The following is a 25,866-nucleotide window of genomic DNA, read 5'->3' as shown; positions in this document are numbered from 1 at the left end:
TTTCCTCCAGGTGCTCCGGTTTCCTCTCATAGTCCAAAGACATGTAGGTCAGGTGAATCAGCCGTACTAAATTGTCCCTAGGTGTGAATGTGTGTGTGTGTGTGTGTGTGTGTGTGTGTGTGTGTGGGCCCTGGGATGGACTGCGGCCTGTCCAGGGTGTCTCCCCGCCTGGCGCCCAATGACTGCTGGGATAGGCTCCAGCATCCCCGTGACCCTGAGCAGGATAAGCGATTTGGATGATGGTTAGTTGGATGTTAAAACTGAATGTACTCATACAAACGAGCTGAAATGTCTGGTTCTGGGAGTAAATATGCCATTCATAGTCTCTATAGGGAATTTGATTATTTGGTATAATGAATTAGCTGTACAAGGTAGAGTTACTGTGAGCAGTGAGATTGTGAAATTACGGGTTACATGGGACAGGTTGGAGACGAAGCAAGAGAGGCAAGATTGAGATGGTTTGGACATGTGTGGAGGAGAGATGCTGGGTATATTGGGAGGAAGATGCTGAATATGGAGCTGCCAGGGAAGAGGAAAAGAGGAAGGCCCAAGAGGAGGTTTATGGATGTGCTGAGGGAGGACATGCAGGTGGCTGGTGTGACAGAGGAAGATGCAGAGGACAGGATGAGATGGAAACGGATGATCTGCTGTGGTGACCCCTAACGGGAGCAGCCGAAACTAGTAGTAGTAGTAGTGAGATTGTGAAATGATAGTAAATGCTCCTGTAGAAGCCAAAAGTCAGTCTGATTTCAGCTTCATTTTTAAGAAAAGGTATTTTATTCTTGAATTCCTGGTGATGTACTACACTACCCACAGCCCTAACACGAGTTCCACCAATCGGATGCATTGCTGTTACCATGGAAATACAAACCGCTCCAAAGTTGCCTGGTTGGAAGCCAGAATATAGCGAAGTAACATAATGTCGTCTACTTCGGCTAGCAACCTGCTCCACACCATGTTTTCTCAGTCAGACATGATGTGCTTTGTCAGGGACAAGGAGCAGACAAATCACTACAAGAAAGCCTTAAAGAGAAAAAAATAAATAAAATAAAGTGTGTTTATATAAGGGGGACCGGAGGGTGTGCTCCAATTATCGGGGCATCACTTTGCTCAGCCTCCCTGGGAAAGTCTACTTTTGGGTGCTCGAAAGGAGGCTCCGACCGATTGTCGAACCTTGGATCCAGGAGGAACAATGCAGATTCTGTCCTGGCTGTGGAACAACGGACCAACTCTTTATCCTTCCGGAAGTGCTGAGGTGGGGCATGGGAGTTTGACCAGCCAGTCTACATGTGCTTTGTGGACTTGGAGAAGGCTTACGATCGTGTACCCCGGGGCACTCTGTGGGGGCTACTGCAGGAGTATGGGGTACTGGGGCAGTTGCTACAAGCCATCCAGTCCTTGTATAACGAAAGTGAGAGCTGTGTCCACATTCTCAGCACAAAGTCAAACACATTTTCATTGGGTGTCGGACTCCGCCAAGGTTGTCCCTTGTCTCCGATTCTGTTTGTGATATTCATGGACAGGATCTCAAGGCGCAGCCAAGGTGAGGAGTGTGTCCATTTTGGGAACCTCAGAATTGCATCTCTGCTCTTCACAGATGATGTGGTTTTGTTGGCTTCATCAGAACACGACCTCCAGCACGCACTGGAGCAGTTTGCAGCTGAGTGTGAAACGGCTGGGAGTCAGCACCTTCAAGTCTGAGGCCATGGTTCTCTACCGGAAAATGGTGAATTGCTCCCTCTGGATTAGGGATGAGTTGTTGCCTCAAGTGAAGGAGTTCAAGTATCTCGGAGTCTTGTTCACGAGTGAGGGCAGGAGATTGACAGGCGGATTGGTGCAGCATCAGCAGTAATGCGTACATTGTACTGGACCGTTGTGGTGAAAAGAGCTGAGCTGGAAGGTAAAGCCCTCAATTTACCAGTCAATCTTCGTTCCAACCCTCATCTATGGTCATCAGCTTTGGGTAGTGATTGAAAGGGTGAGATCGCGGATACAAGTGGCTGAAATGAGTTTCCTCCGTAGGATGTCGGGCTCAGCCTTAGAGATAGGGTGAGGAGCTCGGACATCCGGAGGGAGCTCAGCGTAGAGCCGCTGCTCCTGTGCGTCGAAAGGAGCCAGTTTAGGTGGTTCGGGCATCTGATTAGGATGTCTCCTGGGTGCCTTCCTTTGGAGGTTTACTGGGCACGGCCAACTGGGAGGAGACCCCGGGGTAGACCCAGAACTCGCTGGAGGGACTTCATGTCCAATCTGGCCTGAGAACGCCTTGGGATCCCCCAGGAGGAGCTGGAGGGCGTTGCTGGGGAGAGGGACATCTGGAGTGCCCTACTTAGCTTGCTGCTACCGCAACCCGACCCTGGAGAAGCGGCTGACGATCAAAAAAAAAAATATATATATACACACACACATATAAAACATCTAATGTTAAAAGTAAAGCAAAAGTACAATTTTATATATTAATCGCAATATATATATATATGTACAGATGTGTGTGGGAGAGTGGCTGTCAGTTGGGGTCAGGGGGCCTGTTGATTAGTCTTACTGCAACAGGGAAGAAACTGTTCTTGTGGCATGAGGTTTTGGTCCCGATGGAACCTCAGCCTCCTGCCAGAGTGCAGAGTCTCAAAAAGGTGGTGTCCATGGTTCAAGGGGTTGACAACAATCTTCCCTGCCTGCCTCAAGGTCCTGGAGGTGTGTAGGGACTGTAGAGAGGGGAGGCAGCAGCTGATCACTTCTCCGCTGAGTGATTGATACACTGCAGCCTGCCTTGGTCCCTGGCAGTGGCAGTAGTGTACCAGATGATAATGGAGGAGATTAGGATGGACTCAATGATGGAGGTGTAGAAATTCACCATCATTGTCTGTAGCAGATTGAATTTCTTCAGCTGTTGCAGCAAGTGCATCCTCTGCTGTGCTTTATTGATGAGGGAGCTAATGTTTAGCTCCCACTTGAGGTCCTGAGTGATGGTAGTGCCCAGGAAACAGAATGACTCCTCAGTGATAACCGGGGAGTCACACAGGGTAGTGGTGGTGGGGGTGGTGGTGGGGGGTCTGGGGTTCTCCTTAGGTTGACCACAATCCCCTGGATTCAACAGGAAGATGGACCACCTCCCATCTGTAAGCATATTTGTCACTCTCAAAGATGAGTCTGTTGGTGGTGTCATCCACAATTTTCAGGAGCTTAACAGATTGGTGTCTGGTGGTGCAGCCATTGGTGTAGAGCGAGAAGAGCAGCGGGGACAGGATGTAATCTTGGGGGGTGCCTGTACTGATGGACCAAGGGTCTGAGACATGCTTCCCCATCTTCATGTGCTGATTTCTGTTGATTAGGAAGTCAGTGATCCATCTGCAGTTGGGGTGGGGCACGTGGAAATGGGAGAGTCTGTCCTGGAGGAGAGCAGGGCTGATTGTGTTGAATGTGGGGCTGAAGTCCACAAATAGGATCAGGGTGTAGGTTCCACGAGAGTCCAAGTGAAGGAGGATGGAGTGGAGAGCCAAGTTGATGGTGTCATTGGTGGACCTGTTGGCTTTGTGTGAGAACTGGACTTGAGATGGGGCAGCAAAAGGCATTCAAAAGTTTTCATCACTACAGAGGTCAGAGCAAAAGGTCTGTAGTCATTTAGGCTTGTGATCCTTGGTTTCTTGGGGACAGGGACGATGGTGGAGGTTTTAAAGTAGACTCGCACCCTTCAGTCCTCCAGGGAGGTGTTAAAATTGTCTGTGAACACTGGAGACAGCTGGTCTGTGCAGTGTTTAAGGGGGAGACAGCATTGGGTCCAGCTGCCTTGTGGCGGTTCTGTCTTCTGAACAGCCTGTTAACATTCCTCTCCTGAATCAAGAGAAAAGGGGGGATTTAGGGGAGGAGAATGCTCAGGCTGGGAGTTAGGGGGAGTTGTTGGTAATGGTGATGGGGCCGTTGGGGGGGCCGGGGGTTGGATGGAGCTGCTGGAGTACAGGGGCTGATGGCTGAAGGGTTGGGAGATACAATTCAAACTGTCCCTTTGTCTTTCAAAACGACAGTAGAACTCATGATTCAGCTTGTTAGCAAGTCTGGAGTCATTCAGCATGGGGGAAGGTTTGGGTTTGTAATTGCAGCTCTTGTTCCGTCCTTTCCAAACTGAGGCAGAATTATTGGCTGAGAAGTGCTGTTCCCTCTTCTCAGAATACTTCTGTTTGTCTTCATTCACTGCCTTGCTTAACAGTATTTTGCCACTTTAAACCCTTCCTGTCTTTGCTCTTAAATGCCTCCTCCATTTCCAAATGAAGCCATCGAAGTCTGGCTGAGAACGAGGGCTTGTCATTGTTATAGCACACCCTGGTGTGTGTTGGTATACAGATGTCTTCACAGAAGCTGATGTATGAGGTAACAACCTCTACTCGTCCAGACTGTCAGTGGCCGTCTTAAACATCTCCCAGTTCGTGCTGTCCAGGCACACACTCAGCTCCTCCACTGCTTCGCTACTCCACTTCTTGGTTTTTCACACAACTGGTTTAGACAGTTTCACTTTCTGCCTGTATGCGGGGATTGGTGAACCAAGAGTTTCAGAGTTTCCCAGCGCAGCTTGAGGAACGGCGCGATTTGCTTTGTGGGCAGTGGTGTAGCAGTGGTCCAGAGTGTTCTCATCTCTGGTCAGTTAATAAACTGCCTAAATTTTGGGAGTTTGTGTCTTAAGTTCCCCTTATTAAAGTCCCCAAGGACAATAACAAGGGAGTCCGGGGTGTTTCGCTCCACATTCTGTATCTGATCAGAGAGCAGCCGCTGTGTGTCCTGCATGTTAGCTTGTGATGGAATGTAAACACCGACTACAATGAATGATGTGAACTCATAGAGGATCAATAGAAGGGTTTGCAGTTAATGATAAATGAGTCCAGATCAGGAGAACATGTCCGCAAAATCACTGTTACATCCCTGCACCAGATACCATTAATATAAAGACAGATCCCTCCACCCTTAGCCTTGCCCGTCAGTTACGTGTCGCGGTTTGCTTGGAAAAGTTGGAAGCCAGGCAGCTGCAGTGCGAGTCCGGTATATTTCCACTCAGCCCCAACTTGGTGAAGCAAAAAGCTGAAGATAGAGAGAAGTCTCTGTTTTTCTCCACCATCAGCAGCAGTTCGTCCAATTTATTGTACAGTGAGCAAACATTGGTGAAAAGTATCGCCGGCAGTGCCGTACGTAAACCTTTCTACAGACAATGCACAAGCACCCCAGAGCGCTTTCCTCTCCTGCATCTCCCCGCTAGTCCAGGGGCCACAACTCCTTTCACCACAATGTACAATAATTCCACAGCAGGAGCAAGAAAAGTTGGGAATAAATCCAGAGGAGTAGATCCCCTGATGTTGAGGATTTCTTCTCTCACGAAAACTGTACGTGTTAGAATGTTAGAATTAGAGACGGTGCTGTCAAACAACAAACACAAATAAGACAAAACATAAAAACAAAATTGATATAATCAGTTTTTTTTATTTCATGGCTGTTGTGAAGCTTAGCTCCCTATCTATGATACATCTCAAACTATCTATGTATTTACACACACACACACACACACACACACACACACACACACACACACACACACACACACACACACACACAGGAATATAGGCTTTATACAGGGAGTCCATTAGGTGTATTAGCTTGTGGTGAGAAGTGTTGCTGATGTGGTGCTTACGCAGCTTCACAGGGGAGATGGACATTTGATCTACTACCTGATCTGGTCTGCCGCCAGTCCTCCAGCCTGCTCTCAGTTCTTTGCTACCAGGGGTTTATAGGATTTAGAGCATTGTACTGTGATAATTAAAAAATGTGTTACTTTGCAAATCATATAGATCGGCGATATATATTGAACAAGGGCCAACTTACCCAAAATTGAACCGCAGTTGAAGATGTTGTCGCATACAAATGTGTGTATACTCCCTGTGGGTTTGTATTGTTCTTTTACTCACACTCAGTGCCAGTGAGGTGCTTTAGGATTAATACCATTTCCCTGCCTTTATAATCCCAGTTTTAGTGGTCATAAAGGTGCAGCGATCCTCCAACAATGTCAGACAGCCTAGCCTTGGAAATGATTCATTTTGAAGAGATGAGATGCACACCAAGGCAGTTAACAAAGACGCTTTCCGGTGTTGTGATATTACTTTATAATAATATTCTTGCTATTATCCCTATGGGATATAAACCAGTGGCAGACGACCACAAGTTGGGGGCTGGTGTGCAAAGGTTTGGGCTAGCTAGTAAGCTAGTGCATACTGTGATGGCTGAATCCAATGTGTGCACTTTATTTCATCTTTTAGCTCAGTCAAATGCGACACTTTTCATTCTGCAAAAAGTAAAATGCAGGTTTATTATAGTGTGTATTCATGTTGAATTCATATTCATGGGAATGGTGAAGTCTTGTATGATCAGGAATCAGGAACACTCTATTTGTCATTTCACTTCATGCACTTGAAATGAAGTGAAATGCTGTTTCCCACAGCAGTACAACACAAAGACAAAAACATCCAAAAACTACAAGAACACACATATCCAAACTAACACACAAAAATTCCACTGTCCAAGGGAACGAACGCCAGCCAGGATGACTGTTGGAACTGCCTGTCTGCATGGGTTAGCAGTTAGCTTAGCCCACCTTGCTTCCGCATCCTGTCAGACCGCCCTCAGCATTTCCTCCTCTGGCGCAGCTCCAGGCAGGGGCCGTGGTCCTCAGGCCCACCGGACGAAGCAGACCGAGCTCTCCCAGTCGATCCAGCGCCAGTTGTCCCAGCCAGACACCCTCGACACACCTCCCCGGACTCCTCACCACGACATCAAAAACACAACAGTCAATGCCAGGTGAGGCCACTGCCAGACCACCCTCGGTGTTATCAGAACTGCCAGTCTGCATGGGCTAGCAGTTAGCTTAGCCTGCCCCGCTCTTTCAGCCAATCCAGCGCCAGCTCTCCCAGCCATCAAATGAAGACAAAACTTAGATGCAGACATGGACAAAGACACTGCATGGACGGTACTGGGTGAGGCCGCTGCAAACGCGAATTCACACCGCCACCTTCTAACACCGGCACTCGGTGAGGCCGCTGCAAACGCGAATTCGCGCAGCCATCTTCCCACACCGAAAGCGGATGAGCTGTACCATTAGCAAGTCAAGCCCCAGTGACACCAAAGGCCCACATTTGTTCTATGATGAATACATTCTGTTTTTCTTTCTCAATTCTGTTTTAATCCCTCCATAAAAATCTTTTGTTTAAAGAAGTCAGGAAAGCAAATGAGAAAGGTTCAGTATTCTCCCTTTAACATCTATCACTGACTTACTTTGAGCAAGGTAAACTTAATTATCCCCAATGAGGAAATTTGGGTAGTCAAGGTACAAAATACTCACATCAAGTAAGATTAAGTATATACAAAATACTGTAAATAAAATGGATGTATAAGAAAAAATAGAGGATCAATACAATACACATAAACCTACATACACACACACACACACACACACACACACACACACATACAAATACCACACTAACACATGCATTACCAACCAGCTCTATCAAGGGCTAAACAGTGTATAAAATAATGTCCACTGATTAAGATTCATATTTAGAGATATATTAAAAGAATTAAAACTGCATATTGTTAACTATAAGCAATAGTGCTGTGTCTTTCTAGACACGAATGACTTCCTAAATGACTTCCTCTGCCCCAACTGCTTGGTTGGATCTTGTTTAGTAGTGGGTCGGGTGGATCATTTAGAATATGGCCAGCCAGGTTAAAAATGAGGTCTGCACACAGCTGAAGGAAACTTGCTGATGACGTCTGATCGGCTAATTTAAATGCCTTTAAGCAAGGAACTTGAAGGAAAACTTTAAGAAACCAATTTTCTACTTTATTTCCATGTGTTAATCAAAGGGATGGTATCTATAGCAACAGGCATGGGCGCAAGTCCATGAATACTGGGATGGCATCCAGTGCTTTACCTGTGCCCCCATCCATCGGGCTAGTGGTTGTGTCAGGAAAGGCATCCAGCGTAAAATTTTGCCAAATCATTATGCAGATTGACAAGACCATACCGGATCAGTTCAGGCTCCATACGGGATTGGCTGAGGCCCTGGATAACAACGGCCACCATTGGTACTGACCCGATAAACTTGCAGTTTCGGCTCCATATCGTTATTGTAAGTGTAGTCACCCTCCACTCGTGTGTTACATAACATAAATAGAACATAACATAACATGAGGGTATTTTGCCCTCACAGGGTACCGATGAAAACTGTACAATCTGCTGTGGCGACCCCTGAAAAACAGGGAACAAGCTGAAAGAAGAAGAATCAAAGGGATGGTATCTCTATAATGTACCCAATACTTATCAATATTCTCTTTATTGCCATAGCGTGCTGTAGCAAACTGGCTTACTGTTGTTGATCTATTGATGTGAGTAGATGACAGAAGAATGACAAAGCTGATTGGCTGAGATGGTCGTCTCTCAATCTCAACCACCAGAGAGCAGAGGGCACAACTTCCCTATTTACTGTAGTAACGTTACGCAGCTATCGTACCTGAAGCGTTTCAATATGCAAAAATTATCTCTCAAGAGTGTCAACACAGAGGACATTATAGGTGGTTTTGTGTTTTTGGCCGAGTTTAACATTCAGCCATACCTGCATGAGCCTTAATACAGCACAGAGCAAATCCGACACAGAGAGGCGGGCAGAGGGACAACAAAGACCTGGAGTCCCCAAGAGCTGACAGTAACTGGTGGTGTTTGTATTCAAATTGTCCAGCAATGCCAACAGAATTGGAGCCACTGCAATTAGTTTTATTGTGGATTTTCAAGTAGGGTCCATGGCAGGGTTATATGGGGTCCCAAACAAACAGAACAAACTCAAAAACGTAATAAAACAGTCTCTCTCTATTTTAAGTGACTAGAAATCTTCCAGAATTTTAAAGCAAGAGAAATGATGAAATTGGCTGTTGAAATCATAAGTCTCCCTCTCAACACTATTATCTCGGTCGGTGGGCAATGGGATTATAAATTAAATAGTAACTAAACACTGGACTGTTTTAGGGAGTTTTGTGACATCTACAGGTTAAAAACCATGTAACGGTTAAAAACATGACAGGCTGGTACTTGGTACTCTGTGATGTTGGCATATGATAAACACAGCTGCAGCTAGTAGAATAGGTCATAAATAATGGGTCCATTTGATTTAGGTGTACCAAAGAACCAGCACTGACAGATATACAGACAGCGCCAGCACTAACAATAGTCAATAGTATCATCCTGGGTAAGATGCTAAACTGCAACCGCAGGCTGTAGAGGGGTAGCACCTTACCGCAGAAAGGGCCCTTTGGCTAAGGATGACGTCCCTACTGGTAGATCTGGTCCTCCTGCATGCCTGTATGGTACTTCCCATGGTGCCCAGTCCAGCCAACACATTGGGATAGGAGAAGGGAACTCTGATTTCAAATCCACCTGCTGCCTTGTGGTTGATGCCTCTTTAGGCAAAGGCTAGGAGAAGGTAACTCTGAATTCAAATCCCCGGGCACAGTTTATCCAGCTGTCAGTACCCGGAAAGGGTAAACCATGGCAGCTCCGCTCAGTCAACTCGGCAGCGGTTCTGGCAACCGGCAGCTCTGTTTGTCAACTCGGCAGCAGTTCTGACAAAAAAGCAACAGGATTCTTCTGCAGCCGTCTCAGCTATGATGTGCCACCGAACAACAGAAAATCTTCCCAAGGGGCGCTATAGAGCACAAAATAGTGTCGTCATTGAGGGTGCAGCCTCACATGTGCCCATGACCAAAGCAATGGGAAGAAATAACTAGAGTTGGTCCCGGGCGCTGCACGGCAGCTGCCCACTGCTCCTAGCTGCACAGCTAGAATGGGTTAAATGCAGAGAGTAAATTTCATTTGTATGTATGTACAAAATGATTAATAAAGAATATTCTATTCTATATTCTATTCTGTTCAATGTTGGTTTTTTTGGTACACCTACGTCCATCAGTCCCATTAATGTTATTAGCTGCAGCTGTGTTTATCCTGCTATGCTTACATCACAGATGTACATGGGTTTTAACCTAGATGTCAGCAAACTCACTAAAATGATCTAGGGTGTAGTTACTATTCAAAGACAGTAAAGCTCTTACCATGTGTGGTTTCCTGGGAAAAACTCTAGTCTATTGTGTGTATGGTGTCTCGAAATATTTTCCTGGAAACTCCTGAGGTAGATCAACGTCCATTTGATCTGTCGATGTAAACGCTGGAGTTTTGACACTAAGGTAAGAATAGTGGAGGTTGGTGGAGGCTTTTGGATCTCCGCTCTTGCAAACGAAAACATTCAAGGGCCTTCAAAGGGTAGATGGTGTGAATTGAGGTGTTCAGTCATGCCATGTCCCCTTATAGATGAAAGTTAGTGTTACCATCCCAGTCTGTGACAGCCTGTCTGACACACAACAACTCTGCTTTCTTTGAGATGTTGTCAGACATCAGAGGGGAATGAAAGCGGAAGTCAGAGATTTCTAATCCTGTCTTCTGCCATGGCATGTGTTGCAGTAGTGTTTGAGGCACACGTAACTGCAGCATTTTCTGGGTTTTTGTTCTGGCGGAGCCGCATGTCTTGATAAACACATCTGAGACCAGGCCGGTTCACATGTGCCATGGCAAATTCTAATGAGTGTTGAATGAGCTGACACGCACCATGGAGCCTCTTAAGTGCACTGCCTCTCACGTCCCTTACAATGACTCGCCGTATGCTCATGTCTGAAGAGCCAGTGAGGCTGAGGGTTGAGTAGTGCTTCTTCTGCTTGGTCTTGTCGCCATCCATTCATATTCAGCCTTGTTGAGTGATGGCCTGCTTTTTTTACATTGTCTGTTCTTAACCAGCTGTTTTCCAGCCCTTCTGTACGTATTATTTACTGCTGGTTGCTAGTGAAGTGTCTGCACACACCGATGTTGTTTCTTGGAACATGCCATACATCTTAGAAAGGGTAAGATCAAACATTCAGAGTGCACTCTTTGTGAGCCTGAGGGTGTTGGTACCTCTGAAGACAGTTTCACCCTATAGCATCACAACTTCTGTTTCTTTGAACTTTTGATTAAACCCAGGGAAAAAAAATTGTCAATGATGGCTCGTTCATTTAAACTGACATCCATCTATCCACTATCCGAACCGCTTATCCTGCTCTCAGGGTTGTGCGGATGCTGGAGCCTATCCCAGCAGTCATTTGGGTGGCAGGCGGGGAGACACCCAGGACAGGCTGCCAGGTCATCACACAGGGCCGACACACACACACACACACACACACACACACACACACACACACACACTCATCTATACTTAGGGACAATTTAGTACGGCCGAGTCACCTGACCTACATGTCTTTGGACTGTGGGAAGAAACCGGAGCACCCGGAGGAAACCCACACAGACACGGGGAGAACATGCAAACTCCACACAGAGGACGACCTGGGACGACCCTCAAGGTTGGACTAACCCGGGGCTCGAACCCAGAACCTTCTTGCTGTGCGGCAACCGCGCTAACCACTGCGCCACTGTGCCGCTATTAAACTGACATCCCTCAAAGAAACTGCTCTTGTTGTCATTCACTGTCTAAATAGCGCTACCACAGCACCTTTACCACAAACTGTCCAACTTGCAATCACGAAATAATTATAGTGATAAATGGACACCAAATCATACTTGGTTTCATGAGTGAATAACACACACAAGGATATTGAACTAGTGGGCCTCTCACTTCACAATTTTTTAATTTGCGGTATAAAAGTTGGACTTTGTCCACTGTCATGAGGATGAGCGAACGGACACGTGGACGGAATTGTGGGCGTCAATTGATATGTACAACTTGAAACTTTTCACCAGTTTGCTGGTAGGTGCAGGTGAACGTTTGTCGACAATTCTGTGCATGTCGTTGACATTTATCCATGGTAAATCTTGCAGGCATCGCGAAAAATATGCCATTGTCAACAGTGCACGCCAACAAACAGGACACTGGTATGACCGCTGCAGTGGAACCTGGAAGTCAGTGGACTACAGTTATGCACAGAGTCGATTACCCCACTCTTCTGAGCCGTCCCGGTCGCTGCTCCACCCCCTCTGCCAATCCGGGGAGGGCTGCAGACTACCACATGCCTCCTCCAATACATGTGGAGTCACCAGCTGCTTCTTTTCACCTGACAGTGGAGAGTTTCACCAGGGGGACGTAGTGCATGGGAGGATCACGCTATTCCCCCCAGTTCCCCCTCCCCCCTGAGGAGGCGCTAGTGCAGCGACCAGGACACATACCTACATCCGGCTTCCTGTCTGCAGACACGGCCAACTGTGTCTGTAGGGACGCCCGACCAAGCCAGAGGTAACACGAGGTTTCGAATCGGCGATGCCCGTGTTGGTAGGCAACGGAATAGACCGCTATGCTACCTGGAGGCTGTGGTTGATGTTGCACTTTATTATTATTGGCTTTATTTAAACTTGAACAATCATTGAGGGCTGGCCATCATTTACAATGATGTCGTCTGATGATGTCGTCAATGATATCTACGTCTTTTACGAGCTGATGTTGCAAACCAAAGGTAGACTGAGACCTCGGTTAGGGCACATCTCATTGGCCTTCCAGGCCTGTAACGATAAATTGAAAAATAAATAGGTCTTAAAAGAAAGATGCTGTCACTGAAAGGAAAGCGGAAAAAGAAGCGTTACTGGAGGACCTCCATGTAAGCGTTAACCACCGTCAGCGATGGAGCGGAGTTTCGTGACTCTGAAATAACAGGTTCCCCCCAGAGAGCGTTCCCTCCTTGTTGTGTTTGGGGACTTGTCAGTTCTGTGAAGATGCTGCTTAGAAGTCTCTGTGGCAGGGGATGACTTGTCATGTTCTCATCTTTTAAGTACAACCCTGTGTGTGTGTCTGTGTGTGTGTGAAGACTGGGTTTGAGTTGGACTTGTAGCACTCCCTGTGGGACAGCGGATCAGGCAATTTCCTGTTCAAAGAGAGAGAGAGAGAGAGAGAGAGAGAGAGAGAGAGAGAGAGAGAGAGAGAGAGACAGATGTGCTACTCCTTTTATAAGACAAAACTTTGGATTCAGTGAAAGTGCCTCATGAATACAAACACGGCTGTGTCCGTTGTCTACCTGTTTGTACATACGCTTATGTGTGTTTGTTAGTGGGAGCGTGCATTGTGTGTGTGTGTGTGTGTGTGTGTGTGTGTGTGTGTGTGTGTGTGTGTGTGTGTGTGTGTTTGTTAGTGGGAGCGTGCAGTGTGTGTGTGTGTGTGTGTGTGTGTGTGTGTGTTTGTTAGTGGGAGCGTGCAGTGTGTGTGTGTGTGTGTGTGTTTGTTAGTGGGAGCGTGCATTGTGTGTGTGTGTGTGTGTGTCTTCCTGCTTGTGTTGGCCTCTGTTGCAGTGTTGTCTTTCGCTGTCTCATCTGTTTTAGTCTCTTGTCTGGTTGTAAATCTCTTAGAAGTCGTGGCCCCTGGGGGCCGTCAGCTTCTCCTCCTCACAGCTGATTCCAGTACAAACTCAGTTTCTGTATCGACAAGACAAAAGTCAAAGGTGCTGTACAAGCTAAACAGAGACTAAAGGAGGCAAGGCAAATGTTAGTTGAACACCGGACCGTAAAGATTTTTTTTCTTAATTTTAAGAGAACGTTCTTCAAATATTTGTGCTAAAGATAAATAAGCTGAAACAATGCACACATGTGGTGTTCATCCCCATGTGGGAAAGGCACGAACTGAGGAAGCCTCTTGGATGAGAGGCGAAACGTCTTCACGGATATTTACCAAGTCCAGTTGCACTTGATTCAAGTCCTTTGGATAACCACGACCTGGATGAATGAGAACATCCACAGACATCCTGCTCCCAGGGTCGCGGGGATGCTGGAGTCTATACCGCAGTCATTGGGCGGCAGGCGGGGAGACACCCTGGACAGGCTGCCAGTCCATCACAGGGCCCACACACACTTTCACACCTAGGGACAATTTAGTACGGCGAGTCACCTGACCTACATGTTTTTGGACTGTGGGAGGAAACCGGAGCACCCGGAGGAAACCCACGCAGACACGGGGAGAACATGCAAACTCCACACATGGGACGACCTGAGATGACCCCCAAGGTTGGACTACCCCGGGGCTCGAACCCAGGACCTTCTTGCTGTGAGGCGACCACGCGAACCACTGCACCACCGTGCCCGATTTCTTGTATGCCTAAATAGGCTAAAGTCATTCAGTATTAGCAAGGGTTCTACACACTTTTTCTTAGTTTCTACAGCTCCCCCCTTTCTATACTTGTCTTTCTCTTCTGCTCACACTCCATTTCTCATTTTACTCATTTAACACATAATTCAACCCTTTAGACAAGGGGTGGGCAATCTTATCTAGAAAGGGCCGGTGTGGGTGCAGGTTTTTGTTCCAGCCAAGCAGTTACTCACCTGTGTCTCCTTATCAAGTTCCTCAGTAAAGACTCGACTGGTTGATCAGTGGGATCAGGTGTGTAATTGCTTGGTTGGAACAAAAACCTTCACCCACCCCACACCGGCCCTTTCTGGACAAAATTGTCCACTCCTGCTTTAGACCATTAACGAACAATCAGTAGTAAGTAGTTCAGGGACAATTTTCAAGCAGCCTTGAAATGATTATGTAAGACTTAAGGCCTTTTTTTTAAATTTATTTCTTTGCTTTTTTCTTAATTAAACACAAGGAGGCTACAGTATCACATCAGTACCAACGAAATAAAACACAGTACACAAGGTTGCATATGCAGCGATAGGCATTGGCAACAGGCATGAGTGCAAGTCCATGAATACCAGGATGTTATCCAGCGCTTTACCTGTGACCCCATCCATAGGGTTAGTGGTTGTGTCAGGAAGAGCATCTGACATACAATTTTGCCAGATCAGTTTGCAGATTGAAAAGACCATATTGGATCGGTCGAGGCTCCATACCGGATTGGTTGAGGCTCCATGCCGGATCGGTCGAGGCGCCATACCAGATCAGTCAAGGCCCAGGTTAACAACGGCCACCACTGGTGCTGTGCCCGCATAGGGTACCGATGGGAACTGTAAAATCCACTGTGGCAACCCCTGAGAATCAGGGAATAAGCCAAAAGAAGAAGACACAAGGTTGCACATGTTCCTTCAGTTTTACAGTTTGGTCATTGAAAGCCTCTGGCCTTCCCTTCAGATTAAATCTCAGCTTTTCCTCTGATGTAAGCTCTTCGGTCAAGGATATCCACTCTAAGAGAGGAAGGTTCACATCCAACCCATTTGATCATGATTGGTTTCCTTGCAAACATCACAAATTGAATTATATCCTTAAAATCTTCGATTAAAGGAGGTACTATCCCAATCAGGCACATAGGTGAATTGGCCTGGATTTTCCAATTGTAGATGGTAGAAAGCTTCTTACAGGTAGAAATCCAAAAGAGGTGTATGGGTATATGTTCCCAAAGGCAATGAATAAGGGTACCAGTGTTGTATTGTGAGATATAGACTTGATATAGTACTTATAAGGTATATTGTGAGATATAGACTTGATGTAGTACTTATACAGTATATGGTGAGATATGGACTTGATGTAGTACTTATATAGTACTATATGATGAGATATAGACTTGATGTAGTACATCAAATAGCATTTTCCTGAAACTTTTGAAAATGGATGTTTGGAGGTAGTTTACTAATATCACTCCCAAGTATCATCATGCATAGCGTATTTCTGTGTTTTTGCTCCAAGTTGTTTGAAGAGGCATCACAGTGTTCTGTTTGGACTTGTGTAACATGAAATAAAATTTTGATATAACTTTGTTTGAATCAGTTTTTCTAAGATGGAATCTTTCTATGTCTTGAGCAGTACTTGCTATTCTGAGGCCTCCATTCCTTGTCGAACATAGTGTTTACTTGGTGGATATTTTAAAAATTAGTACTGTATGCAAAGTTTTTTTTATTTCCCCCCCTTTTTCTCCCAATTGTACTTGGCCAATTACCCCACTCTTCCGAGCTGTCCTGGTCACTGCTCCACCCCCTCTGCTGATCCGGGGAGGGCTGCAGACTACCACGTCTCCTCCCATACATGTGGAGTCACCAGCCGCTTCTTTTCACCTGACAGTGAGGCGTTTCACCAGGGGGATGTAGTGCGTGGGAGGATGACGCTATTCTCCCCAGTTCCCCCTCCCCCCCAAACAGGCATCCCGGCCGACCAGAGGAGGCGCTACTGCAGCGACCAGGACACATACCCACATCCGGCTTCCCACCCACAGACACGGCAAATTGTGACTGTAGGGATGCCCGACCAAGCTGGTAGTAACATGGGGATTTGAACCGGCAATCCTTGTGTTGGTAGGTAACAGAATAGACCGCCACGCCACCTGGACGCCACGAAGTTTTCAAATGATTTAAGCGAACCTTTAATGGAAAAAAAACATGAGTTATCATAAATCCTGTTTTTAGCTGCTCGTTGCTAGGTATTAATAAATTCCATCAGTCTATATATTGATCTATCTATCTGTTTATCTTTCTATCCATTTATTTATCATTGAACCCTGGGGAAGTTATAGAGAGATGCTGATTAACCACTACTGATGACAGAACAGGTAGGAGGTAATAACTGTTCAGGGATTTTTTGTATTTTTGCCCATATTTTCACCACATTAAATGTAAGTCGATTCTCCTTTGCTTCAGGGGAGCTATGTACCAGGTTCTGATCTAGGATGTCAATAAGCGCATAGAGCTCCATTCCCATTTCAACCCATATTGTCTGGTGGTCTGTGTACCCAATCCAAATTATTAGCTTGTATCGACCATCCATGATATCTGATGTTGGGTAAGGTCCATCCAACCGTCTCTCTGGGGAGCTGCAATGTCTCAAGCTCCACCCCCCCCCCTTTTCTCCCGAACTGTATCCGGCCAATTACCCCACTCTTCCGAGCCGTCCTGGTCGCTGCTGCACACCCTCTGCCAATTTGGAGAGGGCTGCAGACTACCACATGCCTCCTCTGATACATGTGGTTGCCAGCCGCTACTTTTCACCTGACAGTGAGGAGTTTCTCCAGGGGAACGTAGCACGTGGGAGGATCACGTTATTCCCCCCAGTTCCCCCTTCCCCCTGAAAAGGCGCCTCGACTGACCAGGGGAGGCGCTAGTGCAGCGACCAGGACACACACCCACATCCAGCTTCCCACCCGCAGACACGGCCAATTGTGTCTGTAGGGATGCCTTACCAAGCATTGGCAGGTAACGGAATAGACTACTACACTACCTGGACGCCCGTAACTTTAGTATTTTTGGATTATCAAAATTATTTTAATAACTTGTCACTGCCCGATCCAAGTCAGGAGAGACTAAATGCCCTTGATGGGCCTTCATACCCAGCATGCCCTGCGGTCCAAAGAAGACAAGTACCCCTGATGTCGAACATAACTTGATGTAATTTCTACAATTTCTTCAAGTTCATGACAGGAATCCATGCGAGGCTGCAGCGTGTAAAATAGCGAGAGCAGCCGACACGAGTTTGAAGGAAGCTGGTGTTACGACTATCTCCTTCCTGTGGAAACATGAGCCAGGGGAGTTATTCGACAAGAGTTCCGGCCGTATGCCATTGGGGTAATCGGGTGGGATAAGGGGAAAACTAGAAATAAATTTATAATAAAAAAAAGGAGAAAGGTAAGGGACACCTAAAAAAAGAGAGGAAAAAAAAAACGAGAAGAAATAAATAGATATGGGGATCATCTGAAATAATAGGTATGAAAAGCTGGGCAGTATCGTCGTCTTAACAGTATTAATGCGCCCCGCAAGGGAGATTGGAAGGTTTGACTAGCATTCGAGGTACCCCTTTGTACGCTCTAAATGTACTTTAAAATTGCATTTAAAAAGTTCTTTGAATGAACTTGTGACACAAATTCCTAACTATGTGAACCATTCCTGTTCGACTTTAAATGGGATTGATTATATGTACTTTACTCAGCTACCTTGTTAACAGGGAATAGTAGGCTTTTTGACAGGTTTCCAAAGAGATTTTGTAGGTCCAGGAGGTGGGGAAGACTATTAATTGGATCTATAATAAAGAGAAGCAGGTCATCTGCATACAGAGATAGCTTGTGAGTAGCTCCATTCCTGTCAATCCCCTGAATCTCCTGGTGAGATCTGATAGCGATAACTAAGAGTTCAATAGCTATATTAAACAGATATGGGGACAGAAAACACCCCTGACAGGTACCTCTATGAAGGGCAAAATAATCAGGAGTAATGCCATTGGTACACACAGAGGCCATAGGGCTTGAATATACTGTCTTGATCCAATTAAGGAAGGCTGATCCAAAGCCACATTTCTCCAGGACAATTAGCAGATAGCACTACTCAGTCCTGTCAAAAACCTTTTCTGCGTCGAGAAGTTATAATTTTGGGTTGGGGCTCAGATTTGGAAGAATAGATAATATTTAGTAAATCTTCCATTTTACAAAAAAATTGTCAGCCAGAAATAAAACATGTTTGGACCTGATTGATAATAGTGGGCAATGTAATTTCCAAATGGTGTCGGAGGGCCTTAGTAAGTATTTTATAATCGCAGCAGAGAAGGCCGATTGCCACAGTCCAGGGTTTTTTTTCCTCCTTTTTCCACATCACTGAGATTGTAGCTTAAGATGGCTGCTGTGCATCACCCAGGTGGGTGCTACACATTGGTGGTGGCCAAAGTGAGTTATCCGCTTCAATGGTGAGTTACTCCCTTCATCGTACATTCGTTTTAAAATAGGGGCCAATTTAGCTGAAAACACTTTATAAAACTTGTTGGGAAACCCATCAGGACCAGAAGCTTTTCCACTTTGCAAGGATTTAAACACATGTATGATACCATTTGCTGATATGGGACTATTGAGAGAAGTTTTTTCATCTGTGCACAAGGTGGGGATATCCAAAGAGCAGAGAAATTAAATTATTTGGGATGAATCTGCATCTGTGTCCAAAAGATATACATTGGAGTAGAACTATTTAAACTGATCGTTTATGACTTGTGGACTGCTTGATGTTAAGTTTGGGCCTATGCTTAACTTCGGTATAGCCTGCCTGGCTAATTCTCGCTTCAACTGATTTGCTAATTGGCCTGCTTTTTCTCCAAAGCCACGCTGCTTGTACAGCAGAGAGATTATTGTATTTAGTTTAGAGAAGGAGCTTTTCTTTGAATAGGAGAGGGCATATCTACTGTCAATTTCCAGAATGCACTGGGATATATCCACAATCTGTTTGGAGTGCTTTTTGTTCTCATAAGCATTGTATGAAATTATCTGCCCTCCAATTTAGGCTTTCAGAGCCTGTCAGATCATGCACTGTGACGTTCCTGGAGCGTTATTAATTTCAAGAAAGATATCAATTTGTTTCTGTAGAAACATTTTGAATTTGTGGCATGAAAGCAGAACATGATCTAAACGCCAGCTACACTGTGGCACTATTTCATCTGGAAAGAGTATATCAGTTTGAACTGGATTATGATCCGAAATGACAATACTGTGGTATTGGCTGTTGCAGACAAATGGTAGCAATCTATTGTTTATCAGGAAATAATCTATTCTTTAATAACTATGGTGAACTGAGGAGAAAAAATAGTATTTTTTGGTTGTAGGATTGCTTCTCTTCCAAGGGTCAAATAATTAATTGTATGAGTGTAGAAAGGCGTTGATTACGGACATGGATTTGGACAGGCATGTGTTTGGGTTTGACCTAGCTCAATCTAGCTGAGTATGGAGGACACAGTTAAAACCCCCCCCCCCCCTATTGATTGGTGGGCGTTAAGGTCAGGAAGAGTTGCAATAAATCTTGAGAAAAATCCTGGGTCATCCCAATTGGGTCCATATACACTACCGTTCAAAAGTTTGGGATCACCCAAACAATTTCGTGTTTTCCATGAAAAGTCACACTTATTCACCACCATATGTTGTGAAATGAATAGAAAATAGAGTCAAGACATTGACAAGGTTAGAAATAATGATTTGTATTTGAAATAAGATTTTTTTTACATCAAACTTTGCTTTCGTCAAAGAATCCTCCATTTGCAGCAATTACAGCATTGCAGACCTTTGGCATTCTAGCTGTTAATTTGTTGAGGTAATCTGGAGAAATTGCACCCCACGCTTCCAGAAGCAGCTCCCACAAGTTGGATTGGTTGGATGGGCACTTCTTTGAGCAGATTGAGTTTCTGGAGCATCACATTTGTGGGGTCAATTAAACGCTCAAAATGGCCAGAAAAAGAGAACTTTCATCTGAAACTCGACAGTCTATTCTTGTTCTTAGAAATGAAGGCTATTCCATGCGAGAAATTGCTAAGAAATTGAAGATTTCCTACACCGGTGTGTACTACTCCCTTCAGAGGACAGCACAAACAGGCTCTAACAGGTACTATTTAATGAAGATGCCAGTTGGGGACCTGTGAGGCGTCTGTTTCTCAAACTAGAGACTCTAATGTACTTATCTTCTTGCTCAGTTGTGCAACGCGGCCTCCCACTTCTTTTTCTACTCTGGTTAGAGCCTGTTTGTGCTGTCCTCTGAAGGGAGTAGTACACACCGGTGTAGGAAATCTTCAATTTCTTAGCAATTTCTCGCATGGAATAGCCTTCATTTCTAAGAACAAGAATAGACTGTCGAGTTTCAGATGAAAGTTCTCTTTTTCTGGCCATTTTGAGCGTTTAATTGACCCCACAAATGTGATGCTCCAGAAACTCAATCTGCTCAAAGAAGTGCCCATCCAACCAATCCAACTTGTGGGAGCTGCTTCTGGAAGCGTGGGGTGCAATTTCTCCAGATTACCTCAACAAATTAACAGCTAGAATGCCAAAGGTCTGCAATGCTGTAATTGCTGCAAATGGAGGATTCTTTGACGAAAGCAAAGTTTGATGTAAAAAAAATCTTATTTCAAATACAAATCATTATTTCTAACCTTGTCAATGTCTTGACTCTATTTTCTATTCATTTCACAACATATGGTGGTGAATAAGTGTGACTTTTCATGGAAAACACAAGATTGTTTGGGTGATCCCAAACTTTTGAACGGTAGTGTAAGTTGGCCAGGATAATAGGAGTACTGAAAAGTTTACCGGTTATGATAACATAACAACCGTCCAAGAGAACATTGGTGGCTTCAGATGGAATCCCTTTCCTAATCAGAATAGTCGTTCCTCTTGCTTTGTAATTGTAGTTACAGTAAAAAACCTGGCCAATCAGTTTTAACTCTTGTTTGGCTTTTGACCTTAAGATGAGTTTGATATCTGGGTTAAAAGACTTTAAGTGTGTAAATATTTTACAGTGCCTGACCATATTGTTTATCCCTCTAATGTTCCAGCTAATACAGGATGTACTACAAGGTACTTTGCATGTTGTTCCAGTCACACCATAATCACATAGGACACTTACATATGGGCCGGTTATTGAGTTTAAATGTAGCAGACTGCAGTTCACGTTGTACAGCGGTATTGGTTGAGTTGTATGTAGAAAAAAATATATTGAAAAAAAAACATAATCTGACAAGTGAAAAACAAAAACCCCTGACCAAGTACCTTCGAGCTGGTCTTCCCCCAAAATGGAGAACACTGCCTTACTACATGAGCCTAACACTAACATGAAGCTCGTCGGAACCTTACTCTGTGTCACTAATTCTTCAAAGAAGTCTACATGGGTCATGTATAGGTTAACAAAATAAACAACAAATCATCATTATACCGGTATCCAAGAACCCCCTCCCCTGAACCCAACCACTACCGACCAGTCGCATTCACCCCAATAGCCATGAAATGCCTGGAAAAACTGATCCTGTGCCTCATCCTAACAGGACCAAATGGGGGACAGAGAATGCTGTGGCATGTCTCCTCCACTACCTCCTACAACATTTGGAATCACCTGGCAACTTAGCTTCAGTTCTCTTCACTGACTTCCGCTCTGCCTTCAATACAATTTAGCTCCACCAGATGATCAAGAAACTCCACCACCTCAACATCCCTCCACCCCTCATCCACTGTGTCCATAACTTCCTTAGCAACAGCCCACAGGCTGTAAGAATAGGCACAGTAACATCATCAACCATCATCACCAACAGCGGAGCCCCTCAGGGCTGTGTCCTCAGTCACTTTTTCTACACTGTCTACACAAACGACTGCATCAACCCCTTCACCCATCACCATGTACTACAAATACTCTGATGATACTGCCATACTGGGACTACTTAATGCCAATAACTCTATCACAGCCTATCAACACTCCCATTTCTCATTTTACACAATGGTGCACAGATAACTACCTCCAACTGAATGTGGACAAGATGAAAGAACTGGTCATTAACACACCAAACACATCCCTCACTGGACTGAATCCCATCTCCATCCACAGCAAGACAGTAGAACAGGTCAGCAGCTGCAAATATCTTGGACCCACTTTAGACAGTAAACTCAGCTTTGATCAGCACATCACTGATATCCATAAACGATCCCGGCAAGAGACTCCTCAGCCACAAGCTCAGAGAACTTTCTGTTGCCCCCCACCTCCTGTTGTTACTTTACAAAAGCATAATCCAACCCATCCTGCTGTACTGTCCCCCCCCCCCCCCGTTTCTATACCATGCTGACTATCTCCTAAATAAACAAACTTGCCAGGATCACACATGCTGCCTCCAAGATCATCCACTCCCCTACACCCAACCTCTCAGACATGAACAACAGAGCCATCACACACCTTGCACTCACAATAGTGAATTACACCCATCGGCCCCTCAATCCATATTCTACACTCCTGCCATCAGGCTGCAGATGCAGGACTCCGAAACGGAGAAGAGCTCCCTTTGGCAGAAGTTTTGTCCCTTCTGCCATAGCAGCACTAGACAAACTGCCTGGCTGACCTAGCATAGAGCCAGACTTATCTGTTGGTGTGAGTGGATGTTATGTGTTTGTGTATCTGTATGTTGCGGTGTGGTTATATGTATGTTTCTGTGCATGTACTGGCTGTGAAAGCGAATTTCCTGCAGGACAATAAAGACTATATCTATCTATAGCTCTGTCTATTTCTCTATCTCTTCTTCTTGTGTTGGTTTTACTGCTGTGTGTCTCCCTGCATGGAGCAGCAGGCCAGCAGCATTTTGCAGCTGCAGTCAGCTCGTAATGATTAGTATTAATAGTGACAGAAGCAATATCCCTCTGTCTCAAGGCTGGGTAGTACTCTGTGTGTGCGGTGTCGGTTTATTTGCGTGTGTGTGTGTGTGCATCCTAGTTTGTGTGCATACTTTGGTGCCTGAGCCCTCAAGGGCTTATGAAATGGATGTATGTGAAAATAAATGTGAATATCAGTGTATTAGTGAATGAATGCTGAATACAAAGAAAGAGATAGACAGATGGGAGAAAAAGGAGGAGGAGACTTGCTGAGCATGGAAGAAGGTAATTTCTCGCAAAATCATTAAATTCTGTTTATTGCTGAAACAAAATAGAAATTCTTGGTGTGTGTGTGTGCATGTGTGTGTGTGTGTGTGGTAGGGAGACAGGAGAAAAGAGACAGTGAGACAGAAAATGGGATTCATTGTGTAAAACGGTTGATTGTTTGTTCTTGACTGCTTTGGCAGTACTAAATCAGGACTTGAGCTTGTGAACCGGGACTGTGCCGGTGACACAGCTACACACAAGCTGCTGCCGTACGCCGGTCTTCATAATCACAGTAAGGAAGGCCTCCAGCGCATCAGGGCTTTTCTCCAGCGGTTACCGAGCCATGTGTACCGTCTGAGACGCTCTTTTCGACGGCGTTCATGAACAAAAAAATAAATAAAAATGAAGACACGAGTTGAAAATGTCCCTCATTTCATTTTAAATATTGTTTTTAATGACAACACATTGAATTGAATTGAAAATGCCAACTCACCCCTAGTTGCTAAATGCTAACCAGCTAGCCTAAGAGCTTAACAACTGCTTTCATTCTGGATGAAGCATGGCTATCTGGAGGCAGTTACCAGCACGGATGATCTGAGCTGAATTTAGCTGAGTTGAACTGAACTGAGATGAACTGAACCTAACTGAAATTCATTTAATTGAGCTGAACTGAAATGAAATGAAACTAAACTGAACAACTAAACTAAACTAAACTAGAATGACTGAGCTGATCAGAAGTGAACCGAGGTGAATCAAACGTAATTGCAGCAGACTGAGCGGGGTCTGTTTGTGTAATGGGGGCGGGGGACTCCTGTGGTTGGTGAAGTTGAACTAAATGCTGTCCTCCTACTTGTCTTGCAGGCAGAGATTGTCAAACGGCTAAACGCTATCTGTGCCCAGGTCATCCCCTTCCTCTCCCAGGAGGTAAGACCCACACACCCGCCCGCCGGTGTCTGCCCAGGTGTTGGATGTGAGGGGAGATTTAAATATATATATAGTATATACTATTCTATAGTTCTACCAGTTCTACCTGTTCCTTTTTCCATTTATTTTAATTTGTTTTTGTTTTTTTGTTTTTGTTTAATGCTCTATTATTAACCTGTTTCACTGTCACCTGCTTTGGCAACATTGTAATTAATGCAGTCATGCCAATAGAGCATAATTGAATTGAATTGAATTGAGAGGTAGAGAGAGTGAGAGTGAGAGAGACAGTGTGAGAGAGACACACACACACACAGAGTGAGAGAGATACAGAGAGTGAGAGAGACACAGAGTGAGAGACAGGCTGTGTCAACTCTGTCCAGAGAGACAGGTGGAAACAGCATCACTTCCTGCTACAATGTAGCACATACAAAGACTTAAGAACAAAATTCGTCACAAAAATTAAATGTAGTAAATTCCAACACTTGGACACACTCTCTGACCAGACCAAAATGACTTGGACACACTCTCTGACCAGACCAAAATGACTTGGACACACTCTCTGACCAGACCAAAATGACTTGGACACACTCTCTGACCAGACCAAAATGACTTGGACATGCTCTCTGACCAGACCAAAATGACTTGGACACACTCTCTGACCAGACCAAAATGACTTGGACACACTCTCTGACCAGACCAAAATGACTTGGACATGCTCTCTGACCAGACTGAAATGACTTGGACACACTCTCTGACCAGACCAAAATGACTTGGACACACTCTCTGACCAGACCAAAATGACTTGGACACGCTCTCTGACCAGACCGAAATGACTTGGACACACTCTCTGACCAGACCAAAATGACTTGGACACACTCTCTGACCAGACCAAAATGACTTGGACACACTCTCTGACCAGACCAAAATGACTTGGACACACTCTCTGACCAGACCAAAATTACCTGGACACACTCTCTGACCAGACCAAAATGCAACATGTACTTGGGGAAAACTGTCAGCGCCATAGATGCAGCAAGACATGTCAGGTCATGTCACAGCCTAGGAGACAAGCAGCACAACACATGACAGCTGTAGTCTCCTCACAACCCATGCTCCACCTTCTGATCTACAAACCCCAATTCCAATGTAGTTGGGACGTTGTGTAAAACGTGAATAAAAACAGAATACAATGATTTGCAAATCCTTTTCGACCTATATTCAATTGAATACACTACAAAGACAAGATATTTAATGTTTAAATAAACTTTATTGTTTTTTTGCAAATATTCACTCATTTTGAATGTGATGCCTGCAACACGTTCCAAAGAAGCTGGGACAAGAGCAACAACAGACTGGGAAAGTTGAGGAATGCTCAAAAAACACCTGTTGGGAACATTTCACAGGTGAACAGGTTAACTGGGAACAGGGGAGTGTCATGATTGGGTATAAAAGGAGCATCCCCGAAATGCTCAGTCGTTCACAAGCAAGGATGGGGCGAGGTTCACCACTTTGTGAACAACTGCGTGAGCAAATAGTCCGACAGTTTAAGAACAATGTTTCTCAACATACAGCTGC

At 45.0% G+C, this 25,866-nt stretch overlaps 1 protein-coding gene across 12 annotated transcripts in view; it reads left to right on the top strand.

The window, feature by feature from the left end:
* Window positions 1-25,866, top strand: part of LOC130120798 (transducin-like enhancer protein 4) — a 96,531-nt gene that overhangs the window by 7,988 nt on the left and 62,677 nt on the right. For 10 of the 12 annotated variants that reach the window (XM_056289640.1, XM_056289632.1, XM_056289606.1 and 7 more), the window contains exon 5: window positions 24,229-24,291. The exons of the other annotated variants lie outside the window; for them this stretch is intronic. In XM_056289640.1, the coding sequence (XP_056145615.1) occupies window positions 24,229-24,291 (63 nt within the window). The remainder of the gene's footprint in view (window positions 1-24,228; window positions 24,292-25,866) is intronic. 12 annotated transcript variants of the gene reach the window in all.

Source organism: Lampris incognitus, chromosome 1 (genome assembly GCF_029633865.1).
Source record: "Lampris incognitus isolate fLamInc1 chromosome 1, fLamInc1.hap2, whole genome shotgun sequence".
In the NCBI taxonomy this organism is placed as follows: domain Eukaryota; kingdom Metazoa; phylum Chordata; class Actinopteri; order Lampriformes; family Lampridae; genus Lampris; species Lampris incognitus.
Note: the sequence above shows the minus strand (reverse complement) of the source record. Positions and strands in the feature narration are given on the sequence as shown.